Source organism: Myotis lucifugus, unplaced genomic scaffold, assembly GCF_000147115.1.
Source record: "Myotis lucifugus unplaced genomic scaffold, Myoluc2.0 scaffold_615, whole genome shotgun sequence".
Classification (NCBI taxonomy): domain Eukaryota; kingdom Metazoa; phylum Chordata; class Mammalia; order Chiroptera; family Vespertilionidae; genus Myotis; species Myotis lucifugus.
In genome coordinates, this window is record NW_005871663.1 from 321,719 (window position 1) to 334,262 (window position 12,544).

Below are 12,544 nucleotides of genomic sequence, written 5' to 3' on the forward strand. Positions count from 1 at the left end.
TCACTTGGTGTCTGGAACAGTGACGCCCGGCTCGGAGCATGGGGAGAAAATCAGCCCTTTCTTCATGGGGACTTTTTTCATCTTGCATCACGCGTGGTTTTCTTAATTCAGTCTGAGAGGCCACCCTGAGTGGCATTTCTATTAAATAAGATAAAGTACTTGGAAACAGAGTGGGAGAGACACACAGTTAGCTTATCATTTTCAACGTTTAACTTTCTTCAAAAGTTAAAAACAGAATTCAGGCAAAAACACACAACACCCCAAAGTGGGGAAGAATACCTGTCATTTTGTTGTAAATCCTCACCCGAGGATATATTTCCATTGATTTTTAGGGAGAGTAGAAGAGAGAGGGAAAGACAGAGAGAAACATCAATGTGAGAGAAACACATCAATTGGTTGCCTCCTGCACGAGCCCCTGCTGGGGCTGGGGCTTTTGGTCTGCAGGCCGACACTCTATCCCAGTGATGGCGAACCTTTTGAGCTCGGCGTGTCAGCATTTTGAAAAACCCTAACTTAACTCTGGTGTCGTGTCACATATAGAAATTTTTTGATATTGGCAACCATAGTAAAACAAAGACACATTTTTGATATTTATTTTATATATTTAAATGCCATTTAACAAAGAAAAATCAACCAAAAAAATGAGTTCGAGTGTCACCTCTGACACGTGTGTCATAGGTTTGCCATCACTGCTCTATCCACTGACCCAAACCAGCTAGGGCACACCTGGCGTTTCTTTAACCCTTTAGTGAGGGGTCAGCAAGATGGTAAAGCCAAAGCTTTGAGTTCTCTGACAGGGGATTGCAAGTTAGATACAGGCTGCTTAATGTCATATGAACAATAAAACTGCCATTGGGGGAGGTTATCTCTTCTCCTCGGTAAAATGATTTACAGCAGATCCATCTGTACGTTGACATCTGCCTCCCCGGAGTCTAGGCCTAATAGAAACAGTAAATCAACCACAGGTATGTCTTACTGGGTAAAGGGCTGGCCACTGCTTTTGTAAATAAAGTTTATTGGACGCAGTGGGTGTGGGGCTGCATTCATGCTGCAGCCACAGAACGGACTAGTTGCGACAAAGACCAAAGGGCCTGCATATTTGCTTTGTGGTCCCCTGTAGAAACAGTTCTCCAGCTGCTGTGCTGGAGCGTGAAGGAAGTCTCAGGTGGGCCTTCTAGTCAGGCTGCAGCGTGACATATGAAAGTCCTGTGGTCAGCCTTCAGCCTGTTTGCTGGTGTTGCATCATTTTCTTAGCATTGTCTGGTCTGGAAGGCCTTGTGTTTGGAAGGCTCTTGTTAGGTCTTTGCTGATGCCTCCTCTGAAGTTAAGGACTGGCCCTCAGGTGCAGCCCCGGCTCAGGAAATAGACCCTTCCTGCTCTCACATCTGACCTCCCAGAGGGTGGGGTCTCTGTGGGCCCTAGATCAGCAGTCGCCAACCGGTGGTCCGCGAGGAAAGGCTGACGACCGCTGCCCTAGATCATTGTTGTCTGCCTTCCACTTATTGCTTCCTGCCATTGTGTTCAGCCCTGTGTCCTGGCAGACGAGACAGATCATTAAGAAGGATGATGATAATAACAGTAATAACCGCAATAGCGGACTGACATCGCACCTACAGTGTCTGTCCGAGAACACAGCGCTTTACCCGTACCATCCCACTTAGTCACACGGAGTCAAGGGACTTTTCTAGACAAAACCAAGGCTGCTGTTGGTTCTTTAAAGAAACCTTCCTGGTGCTCCTGTGTGGCAGCAGGTGCTACGTCACTAAAGCTCAATTCTCATCACTCTTCGCCCTGGACTGCATGGACCCTGGGGTTGACTTTGCCATTGCTTAGACCCAGGAAATCAGAGGCAGAGCCAAAAGAGTGAGGCTCCAGTTTGGGCACTGCTTATCTGTGAAATGGACATGATATTATTTATCCCCTCCCTGCTGGAGTCTCTGTTAGAGTTAAGTAAAGAGCCTATGGGTGGTATGTGAACCCTAAAAACACTACACAGACGTTGGTGGGTTAACCCCCATCCTGCTCCTGTTACAGCTTCTTAATTCTTTCTGGATCCACGGAGAAAATCAGAATATGCACATACGCATAGGTTTTCCGTATTTTTGCATGTGGTTTTTCAAGGTGTTTGTGGAGCTCCTGCAACTGGGAATTCTTGAGCCATCAGCTAAAAATTGGGGACTTGTAACTGTTCTAAGTCCTTCCTTTTGCCTCCTCTGTCATAATTGAACATGTGTCTACTGAGCTCCTTCTGGTGCAGGGAGAGGCAGTACAGGGAATGGTCCACACATGGCCCTGCCCCCTAAGCCTCTCTAGTCACTCAGCAAGCACCCAAGATAATGTCAAGAGTGGTAAGTGCGATAAGAAAAGCATCACAAGATAATATGCCAGAATATGGTTTGAGAAGGAAGGAGTGACTTCCACTGGGGAGGTCAGGGGAGGTCTTTCTAAGGTGTTGAGACCTGATGGATGAGAAGGAGCCAGTCACTGTATATAATAAAAGACTAATATGCAAATAGACCAAACGGTGGAACAACCGGTCGCTATGTTGTGCACTGAACATCAAGGGGAGCGCAGAACATGGCGGGTGTGGGCAGCAGGCGGCAGAGCACGGAACATGGTGGGCATTGGCTGTGGTGGGATGGTGGAGCAGGTGAGCGAGGGCCAGACCAAGGTGGGGCGCCGGTCGCTGTCATCAGGGTGAGCCTCTGGTGGTTACTGAAAATTCTTTGCTCCCGAGTGCCACAGTCCTGCCCGGAGCTTGCACCTACTGCTGGTGCTGGTCCTGCTCGCACCTGCTGCTGGTGCTAGAGCCACTGCTCGCGCCCGGTGCCAGCCCTGATAGCTCAGTGCCGTTGGCAGGTGCGAGCGGCAGCTGCCGGCCCCAGTAACCCCTGAGGGCTACTCCACCTCCCCCTGCTCCTGAGGGGCGATCGGGGCAGCAGCCGCTGCTCACACCCACTGATGGTGCCGGTCCTGCTCACACCCACTGCTGGCACCAGCCCCAATCGCTCCGCGCCGTCAGCAGGGGCAAGCAGGGCTGGCGCCGTCAGAGTGTGGGAGCAGTGACAGTGGGAGCGGGCTGCCGGCAGGCAGGGGACCGGGTGCCACGGCTGGAGGGGCTGAGCAGGAGTGCAGAGGATGGACCGAGACCTGCCCCTGTGCCCACTGCAGCCTTGCGGCTCACAGCTCCTTTCAAGGTGCACGAATTTGTGCACTGGACCCCTAGTGGGAGGATAATAAGTAGGGTGCTCTAGCCAGCACATGCAAAGGTCCTGAGGTTGGACTGAGCCTGGGTGTGTGAGGGCAGAAAGGAGACCCGGGTGGCTGCTGCCTGGGGCTGGGAGGACTTGGGCCACAGGCACTGAGACCACATGAGCCCTCTTGGCCTTGACAAGAAGTTATTTTTATTCTCTAAGCCTCTGCTGTCCAATGCAAGAGCCAATGGTCATAAAAATTGAAATGGAAATACAATTAAAAGTTTGGTTTCTCAGTAGAAATTGGAAACTGTGTGTACCCTTGGCAGGAATGTAAAATGATACAGCCACTGTGGAAAACAGCACGGTGGTTCCTCAAGAATTTAAAAATTGAATTACCATAGGATTCAGCAATTCTACTTTTGGGTATAGACATAAAAGAATTGAAAGTGGTCTCGAAGAGAAATCTGTACACCCATGTTTACAGTAGCACTATTGACAATGGCCGAAAGGTGGAAGCAACTTAAAAATGTGGTTTCTCGTGGCATTAACCACAGTCACCAGCCGCAGGGGAGAAGTGGCTGCCATGTCAGACAGCACACAGATTGAGAAGGTTTCTGTCGTCACAGGATGTCCCATCAGGTAGTGCCGCTCGTGTGCAGACGGGCTGCAGAGGTCACTTCCACTCCCTGGCTCCCGGGCCCACTCAGCCGTTTGCTGCAGCAAGAAGCCTGAGGGTTTGGAGTGAAGAGCACTCCGGTGTCCAAGGCACGATTCACGCTCGCAGGGAGGGAGTGAGGCAAGCCCCTCCGCGCACAGGCTCTCGCTGCCCAGGTCTGTCCGGCCACAGGGAGGCCGTTTGTCCATGACAGTCTGGGAAGGGAGGGCTGGCCACCAGGGTCCAGGCCACATGCCGGGGGGCCGAAGTCCAGGGGGAACTGGGCAGCAGTGAGCGGTGAGACACTGGGAGGAAGGGGTGTGTAACGAGCTGCTGGAGGAAGCCAGGAAGGCGCCCAGCCCGCGTGGACAAGTTCAGTCGCATTGAACAAGAACATTTCTCCAGCCACGAAATCCATGCACAGCGTCTGCCCGTCCCCAGGGCCTTCTCTTTCCTGCCGTCCGTCATCTCGTTCAGGCCGCAGCAGGAATGTTACCTCTCGTCACCTCTGGCACAGTGCGTGCTGCGTATCCAGTTACACGCTTGTGTGTTTGAGTAACTAAGATGCCTTCTTCATGAGACTGTGTGCTCCCTAAGGCAGGGCCTGTGGCCTGCAGCGGCTGCAGCATCTAGATTAGTGTGAGCCCATGTCTGCTGAAGCAGTATGTGACTGTTGTGCAGTTTGCTTAACCTTCTTGAGCCTCAGTTTCCCCCTTTGTGAAGTGGAGACAGTAATATGTCTGTTTATGCCAGTTGTGTGCTGGAGCTGGCTTGCTAGAGTCAACTGTCCAATTTTCAGGAAATTTGCGAACTGGTTGTTAAGCTATTATTACAATTTAAATAATATAAACTTACAATTAAACAAATTATGTTAAAATCAAAGGTAACAAATACTCAAAATTCACTGCATCCTAATGATCTCACTATAGTTTTCTATAAGTAGTCCCTTCTTATCCATGGTTTCTCTTTCCATATTTTCAGTGACCTGTGGTCTGAAAATATTATGGAAAATTCCAGAATTAAGCAATTCATAAGTTTTAAATTGTGCGCCATTCTGGGTAGCATGAAGTCTCTTGCCATCCCACTCAGCCCCTCCCGAGATGCGACTCATCCCGTTGTCCAGTGTCTCCACCATTTATATGCTCCCTGCTCATTGGTCATTTAGTGGCGGCTCGACTATCAGATTGACTGTCGTGGTATCTGATAAGTGACCCTATTTTACTTCATAATGCCACATTCACATAGCTTTTCTTACAGTCTATTGTTATAATTACTCTATTTTATTAGTTATTGTTGTTAATCTCTTATTGTGCCTAATTTATAAATTAAACTTTATCATATGTATGTTCAGGAAAACACATCATATCTATAGAGTTGGGTACTGTTCAAGACTTAGGCATCCACTGGCGGTCTTGGAATGATTCCCTCATAGATGAGGGAGGGCGGCTGTATTTATGCTTTTGAGGTTATTTGCTACTATTCAGTCTATATGGTGGAAGTACTGTTTATGCCGTGGTACCATGTACCTCTCACCAGCTCCATGTTCAGTAACTTGAGGTTGGTGGTATTTACACCGTGGAAATTGGCAGATGCTACAGGTCAGATCCTCTCTTACCCCCTCTCTCTGAAGTGGTGGTTAACATTTACAGCACACCACTGGTTTGGGGGCTTAATGAGTTCGTGCTTTTGTTAATGGCTTTGTGCATGGGGCCCAGCATGTGCTGTAGAAGTGAAGCTGTTGTTATTATTTTGTTTCGCCTGCTTTCCCTAATCTAGCACTGCTGTTCGTGCGGACAGGAGCTGGACAACCCACTGACCGGCTGGTTTTTCTCTCCCCAGTCTGCCCGACCAGCTGCAAGTCGCACGGCTGCACTGCTGAAGGCCTCTGCTGCCACCCCGAGTGCCTGGGCAGCTGCTCTGAGCCCGACGACCCCACCAAGTGCGTGGCCTGCCGCCACTTCTACCTGGACGGTAGGTGCGTGGAGACCTGCCCAGCCCCGTACTACCACTTCCGGGACTGGCGCTGTGTGAACTTCAGCTTCTGCCTGGACCTGCACAACAAATGCAAGAACTCGCGGGGGCAGGGCTGCCATCAGTACGTCATTCACAACAACAAGTGCATTCCTGAGTGTCCTCTGGGTACACGATGAATTCCAGCAAGTGAGTCCCGGGTGTGGGTTCTCGGTGGGGGGTGGGGGAGTGGGGGGGAGGGGCGGGTAAGGAACGTGGGGCTGGTGAGGTGGTGCTACCTGTTAAAATCTAAAGAACAAAATAAACTAACGAACAAAATGGAACCGGAAGCATGGGTACACGCTCGCGCCTGGGGGACTTGGTAATGAGGTGAGTGAGTTCGGTGAAGGGATTAGCTAAAGAACATGTATGCACAGCCCCTGGACATGGACAATAGTGTGGTGACGGCCAAGGGAGGGGGAGGTGTGAGTGGGTGGAAGATTGGCCAAGGGGGCAGAAAACGGGGACAGTTGCAATAATTTCAACATTAAACAATTTTAATAAACAACCCGTGTGAAAAACCAGCATCCGTTGCTGTGGGTGAGGGTGCTGAGATGACCAGGGCATGTACTTGGGAACCGTGGGAGGGCGCTGAGATGACCAGGCCATGTACTTGGGAACCGTGGGAGGGTGCTGAGATGATCAGGCCATGTACTTGGGAACCGTGGGTCCATGTCTGCCTCCTGTTTTGGTCCTGGCCTTCGCAGCAGAGTCGACAAACCGTCTCTGTAAAGGGCCTGAGAGTAAGTACCTTGGCATCTTGCACATGATTTTTAAAGCTTTCTGTGCTGAGCGTCGGGAGCAGAAAGCACACAGGCAGCAGTCCCTGGCTTCCCGTAGCATCCTTCACATTCGCGGGACGGTCCCCGCTGCTGTGACTCCCTGGCTCTTACACCCAGAGTGGAGCTCAGGTTTGTGTTTCTTCTGACCCGGAGCTGGACAGCGCGTTGAGATGAGCCCGGAGCACGAGAGGGAAGAGACTGATTCTCGGTCATTCCCAGGCTTTCTCGTACTGGGAAGCGGTTCTCTTTCTTTGTTGTGAGTCAGATGGCCTATGCACATTGCAGACATGTGTTCATCTTGTTAGCTTCTTAGATGCTATTTTGGTTTCTTGGGGCTGTAATCAAGCTTAAAAAAATCTGTTTTCTGGTTTTTGTGTTGCGGGTTTGAAAAAACCCTCCACAAAACAACACAAAAACAGATCAGAAGCAGGCGCACACCGAGGGTAAGCTGACCTGCTCATCCAGAAATCTCCCCTACAGACTCGAGAATTAGAGTGTTCTGGTGGGAAGTTTTATTTCCCGAAAAAAAAAATACATCTTTATTTCAGTTCTTACGAGGCTCTCTTCGAATGTTTGTGAAACCTGCAAGTACAACATGTTTTGTTTTATTAGTGTTTTTTTTTTTTACAAAAACCTGTTCCGTGGCTTTGTTGACCAAAAACAGGCAATTATAAATCACTTTGCATGGCAGGAAGACCCTTTTCTTTTTCTTTTTCGGGCCAGTTCATCAGTAAGGTTGGGGAAATGACCATATTCCTTTTGACTCCTTTTTGTTTGTTTTTTTAATGAATCTTCTAGTAAGATGTTTATTTAAAAGACATTGGCTTTAAATAGAAGGAATTCTCTCTGAGAAGCCCAGCAACCTTCACTGATGTTCTCCTGATGGTGTGGTGGCCCCTGGAGCCCGCGCCTCAGGAAATGGGCGCTGTGTCCCGCGGTGCTTGTGACCTTCGCTGAGTGAGAGAGGGCAAAGCAGGCAGTGCTAATTACGACTCTTTATGGCACAATTCTACTTCGAAGGTTTTGAAAAAAATGAATATTTTTTTCTTCTGAAGTTTTTAAAAATAAAAGATGTTCTTATGAAATATGTTAGTCCTATCACATTTTCTAATGTGGTTTGATATCAAATAGGACCAGATATGCTTTCTTCCATTCTTGTGGCTTATCCAGAAATAGTTCTTGGTGTTTTCAGAGCAGAGTCTGGGGGCACATGCAGAGTCCTGGGGAGACGCCTGCCGAGAGCAGTGTGTGCTCACTGAGATGGGGAGGACTCGGTATTTGGATGAATGTTGTGTCCCTGTTCCCTCCCCATCGAATGCTCTGCCCCTTGATCTTTGCACGGCCCCCTTCTTCTGGTCCAGGCCACAGCTTGTAAGTCACTTCCTCTGAAGTCCTTCCCCGTGTGCCCACTTTGTCTGAATTAGTTGTCCAGCTCCTTTTTGGCACATCACTCAGGTTAACTCTTTTCATGGCTTATACCACAGGCTGATGTTGTCATTGTCAATTTATTAATTTTCCTCAACTCCACCAGCAGCTGGACCAGGGTATCAGTTAGCTCCTGCTGCCTGGAGAGCAGCCCGGCACTCAGTACCTCACACTCACTTACGGTTTCTGACGGCTGATGGAAGGTTTGTCTGATGTGGGCAGGGTCGGCCCTGACTGATGGCGTAAGACAGCCAGCGCTCATATCCTAGATGGGCAGCCGGGGCCTCTCGGTGTGGTTTCTCGTCCTGGCAGCCAGGAGGGCATGCTCCAATGTGCACGTACTTTTCAAGCCTCTACTGACATCTCATTTGCTCATGTTCCATCGGCCAAAGCAATTCACCTGGCCAAGCCCAGATTCCCTGGAAGAGGACATAGACCCCACTCGGTGGGAGGCCGAAAGGAACATGTGGCCGTTGATAATGTCCCCAGGGAAAGTCGGTTGTTTTGTTCACCTCGTGTGCCTGTGCCGTGGAGCAGGCATTGGCAGGGCCCAGAGTGTAAATATTTTTAGTCTGAAGGCCATATGGTCTCTGCTGCAGCTACTCTGACATGATGGCATGAGGATAGCCACAAATGACCCATAAACCAGTGGGTGTGGTTGTATAGAACGTTCTTTAAAAAACAGGTGGCCATGGACTTGGCATCGGCTGTAGTTTGTGGATCTCTAGCTTAGAGCGTCGCCTGTCACGTAGTGCTCAGTGAGTAGTTGTAGGACCAACAAAAGAACCGAACTTTTGGTCACAGTTCTGCATCCACTGCAGCTGTGCGGACACCACAGGGTGCACTGCACTACAGTTTGACACTAGGCACCTGGAGTCCGTATCAGACCACAGGTTGAAGACTGTTCTCCACAGGACTGCCCTCGCTTCTGACACCAGCCACGCTTCGGGGTCCTTAGGCCACCCTCACTTCTGATCGACTGGCTATAAATCTGGGGGTTCCCACAAACCCTTTGGGTTCAATAATTTGCTGTAACATCTCACAGAACTAAAACACGGCTGTAATACGTTGCGGGTCCCGAGCCTACTGATGGTACCCCCTCATTTAGGAACGCGCACTGCACACACGTTCCCATAGGGAGCTCCATAGACATCCTCCCACCAGGGCCCCTGCTTATGGCTTGACTGGCTCTCATGGTTCTTATTGTGATCACAGGACACACTTCAAAATGAACCACCAGGGGACTTTGAGGAACAGATCTGTTACTCACAGGTCCTGGAGGGTACATGGTACGCCCAGGCCAGGGGTGGCAGAGAGAGCGAGGGTGGTGGACCTGGGGCTCTGCCTATAATAAGTCTGAGGGTGAAGCATCTGCCGTTTCCTGGTTCTCTCTCTTTTTTTAAAATATATTTTATTGTTTTTTTAAAAATATATTTTATTGATTTTTTACAGAAAGGAAGGGAGAGGGATAGAGAGTTAGAAACATCGATGAGAGAGAAACATCGATCAGCTGCCTCCTGCACACTCCCTACTGGGGATGTGCCTGCAACCAAGGTACATACCCTTGACCGGAATCGAACCTGGGACCCTTGAGTCCGCAGGCTGACGCTCTATCCACTGAGCCAAACCAATTAGGGCCCTGGTTCTCTCTTTATTGTCGAATTTAAAGCATAAGAACAAGAAGTAGGGTCCAGGAAGGGGGAAGCACGGTCACCCAAGTAGTCAGGGATCTGGTGACCCAGGGCTTTCTGCAAGAAGGGCCTTCACGGGTGGAAGGAACCTGATTCCCTCGCTGGTGGGTTTTACTGCTCACTGTATCATAGGCTGGCGTTGTGTTTATTCAAGATGGATGTCCCCTGAAGTGGATGCCTCAGCAATCAAAGCTTGATGTGCGCATACCCGACCTGTACCTCTGGTTACAGCGTTGTCATTAGGGTGCTGGCAGGGTGAGGTCTGGTGACTCCAGGAGTCCCCTGTCTCCACAGGTAGAATGAGATCCTGTCTCCATGCGGTTCAGTGAGTCCCCTGGGGCTGGAGCACAGCAGGAGCCCTGCCGTTGGGGGGAGAAGTGCTAGTCCCCTGGTAATGCCGGGACCTGCTGCCGCAGGGAAGGGGGGAAGCCTGCCGTTGTGGGTAGTGGCTTTTACCTGGGCCGTCTGGCCTCTTCCCTCAGGGGTCAATGTCTGAGACATTATGGCTTCCAGTCCCTGGTTGCGGTGCTATTGGGCGTCAGTGGGTGAAGCCGAGGGGTGCTGCTCAGCACCCTCGATGCTCAGGACGGCCCTCACAACGGATCGTTCTCGGGCCTCAGCTGCTAGCAGTGCTGTGGGCATCCCTTGGGACCCTGTGCAACTGCGTCTGCTGCGTGGAGGGGGGTCCTGTGTGCCCTGACCCTCTGCCTTTGCTTTTTACTCAGCTTGATGTGCACTCCGTGTCTGGGCCCCTGTCCCAAGGTCTGTCACATCCTGGAAGGTGAGAAGACCATCGACTCAGTGACAGCTGCCCAGGAGCTTCGAGGATGCACCGTCATCAACGGGAGCCTCATCATCAACATCCGTGGGGGCAGTGAGTGCAGGGGGTGTCCCGCTGGGGTCCACGGTCCCTGGCGGTGGAGGAGGGAAATGGTCTAGACTTTGCTTCCTGCTTCCTCGGCGGTTTTAAGACTATCTTGAGTCAGTTGTTACCAGACCTGTAATTCAAAGCTCATCTGGTCCCACTCTCCCTGATGAGATTCTGATTTTCCACATTCGTAGCTGGGACATCAGGAATTTGCATTTTTAATAAACGGCAACCTTCCCTATTGCAGGTCTGAGGACTGTGTTTCCAGAAATACCGTCACAGGCAAAAAGGCATTCCTTTGTTTACATGTTCAGCAAACATTTGTGGAATATGTAGTGAACGGGGCAAAGTCTGTGCATGATGGGTCTTGCCAATAAGCAGATCAGTTTATGATATAAACTCAGGCAGTGGTCCCACTATGCGGGGAAGCAAAGTGTGGCAGTGGAGGGAGTGGGATGGTACCCTTTTCTTATAAAGCGCCATATAATAAATTTATTCAGCGTGGCAGACCAGAGGGTATCTATTACAAGTCCTCAACTCTGCCCTTGTAGAGAACATGTGAACAAATGGATGTGGCTCTGTGCCAATAAAACTTTATTTACAAAGCAGACTGGGTTTGGCCAGCGGACTGGAGTTTGCAAACCTCTGAAGCGGAATAAGAGGTTGCTATTTTAGAAGGGTTTCTGGTCAGAGGAGCCATGCTTTGAGTTGGTAATAGCGCGAACCAAGCTAATAGATGGGAGAGTGACATTCTGGGCAAAGGAGGCAGCCAGGCAAAGTCCCGAGGCCGCGTGTGCGTGGTCTGCTGATGGGAGGGTGCGGAGGCCCAGGTGCCTGAAGTAGTGGGAGCAAGTAGGAGTGAGACACAAAGCAGCAGTCACTTACTTAGGGATTTGCTGACCCCGTAGTAAGGACTTTGGATTGTATTTTAATTAAGTATGATTCATTTTGAGCAGGATATGTCTAAGTCATTTTCAGGTTGTAATTTAACTCCTTCCTATGAGAAATTATAGGAAGATTAAAAGATTTCTATAAAACTCACTGGGTATTTTCTCTTTTCCTTAGACAACCTGGCAGCTGAGCTCGAGGCCAACCTCGGCCTCATTGAGGAAATTTCAGGGTATCTGAAAATCCGCCGCTCCTACGCTCTAGTGTCACTTTCCTTCTTCCGGAAGTTACGTCTGATTCAGGGGAATACCTTGGAAGTTGGGTATGTGGGCCTGATTCTGTGTCTATGGCCTGAGCACTAACTAGGAAGTGTGTGAGTTATAAAAAGTTAGGGGTGTTTGCCAAGACATGGGAACAACCTGAGTATCTCTCTATGGATGAATAATAAAGAAAATGTGGTATGTGCATTTATATATGCAGGGAGTATTATTCAGTCATATTATTCATAAAAAAGAGTGAGATGCCGCCATTTGTGACAACAGGGATGGACCTAGAAGGCATTATGCTAAGCGAAGTATGTCAGACAGAGAAAGATAAATACTGGATGGTCTCACTTATATATAGAATCTTAAAAAAACAAAAACAACAACAACCCAAGATCATAGCTAGAGAGAACAGATTGGTGGTTGCCAGAGGCATTGGGGGGAGGATGGGCAAAATGGATGAAGGATGGGCAAAAGGTACGAACTTCCAGTTACAAATTAAGTCCTGGGTATCTAATGTGCAGCATAGTGACTGCAGTTAACAATACTGTATTATATATTTGAAAGATGCTAAGAGAGTGGATTTTAAAAGTTCTCATCACAAGAAAAAAATATTTCTTAACTATGTGAGGTGATGGATGTTAACTAAACTTAGTGTGATAATCAAATGTCACATCATTATAAAATACACCTAAAACTGATGTTAGATGTCAATTATATCTCAAAACTGGGGGGAGAATAGAAGCACTCAATGACGTATACATT

General features: G+C 49.3%; 1 protein-coding gene across 1 annotated transcript in view; it reads left to right on the forward strand.

Moving 5' to 3' along the window:
• Positions 1-12,544, forward strand: part of INSR (insulin receptor) — a 134,114-nt gene that overhangs the window by 67,575 nt on the left and 53,995 nt on the right. The window contains 4 exon segments of the mRNA XM_023746008.1: positions 5,692-5,985; positions 5,988-6,012; positions 10,486-10,634; positions 11,694-11,838. Coding sequence (XP_023601776.1) covers positions 5,692-5,985; positions 5,988-6,012; positions 10,486-10,634; positions 11,694-11,838 — 613 coding nt within the window.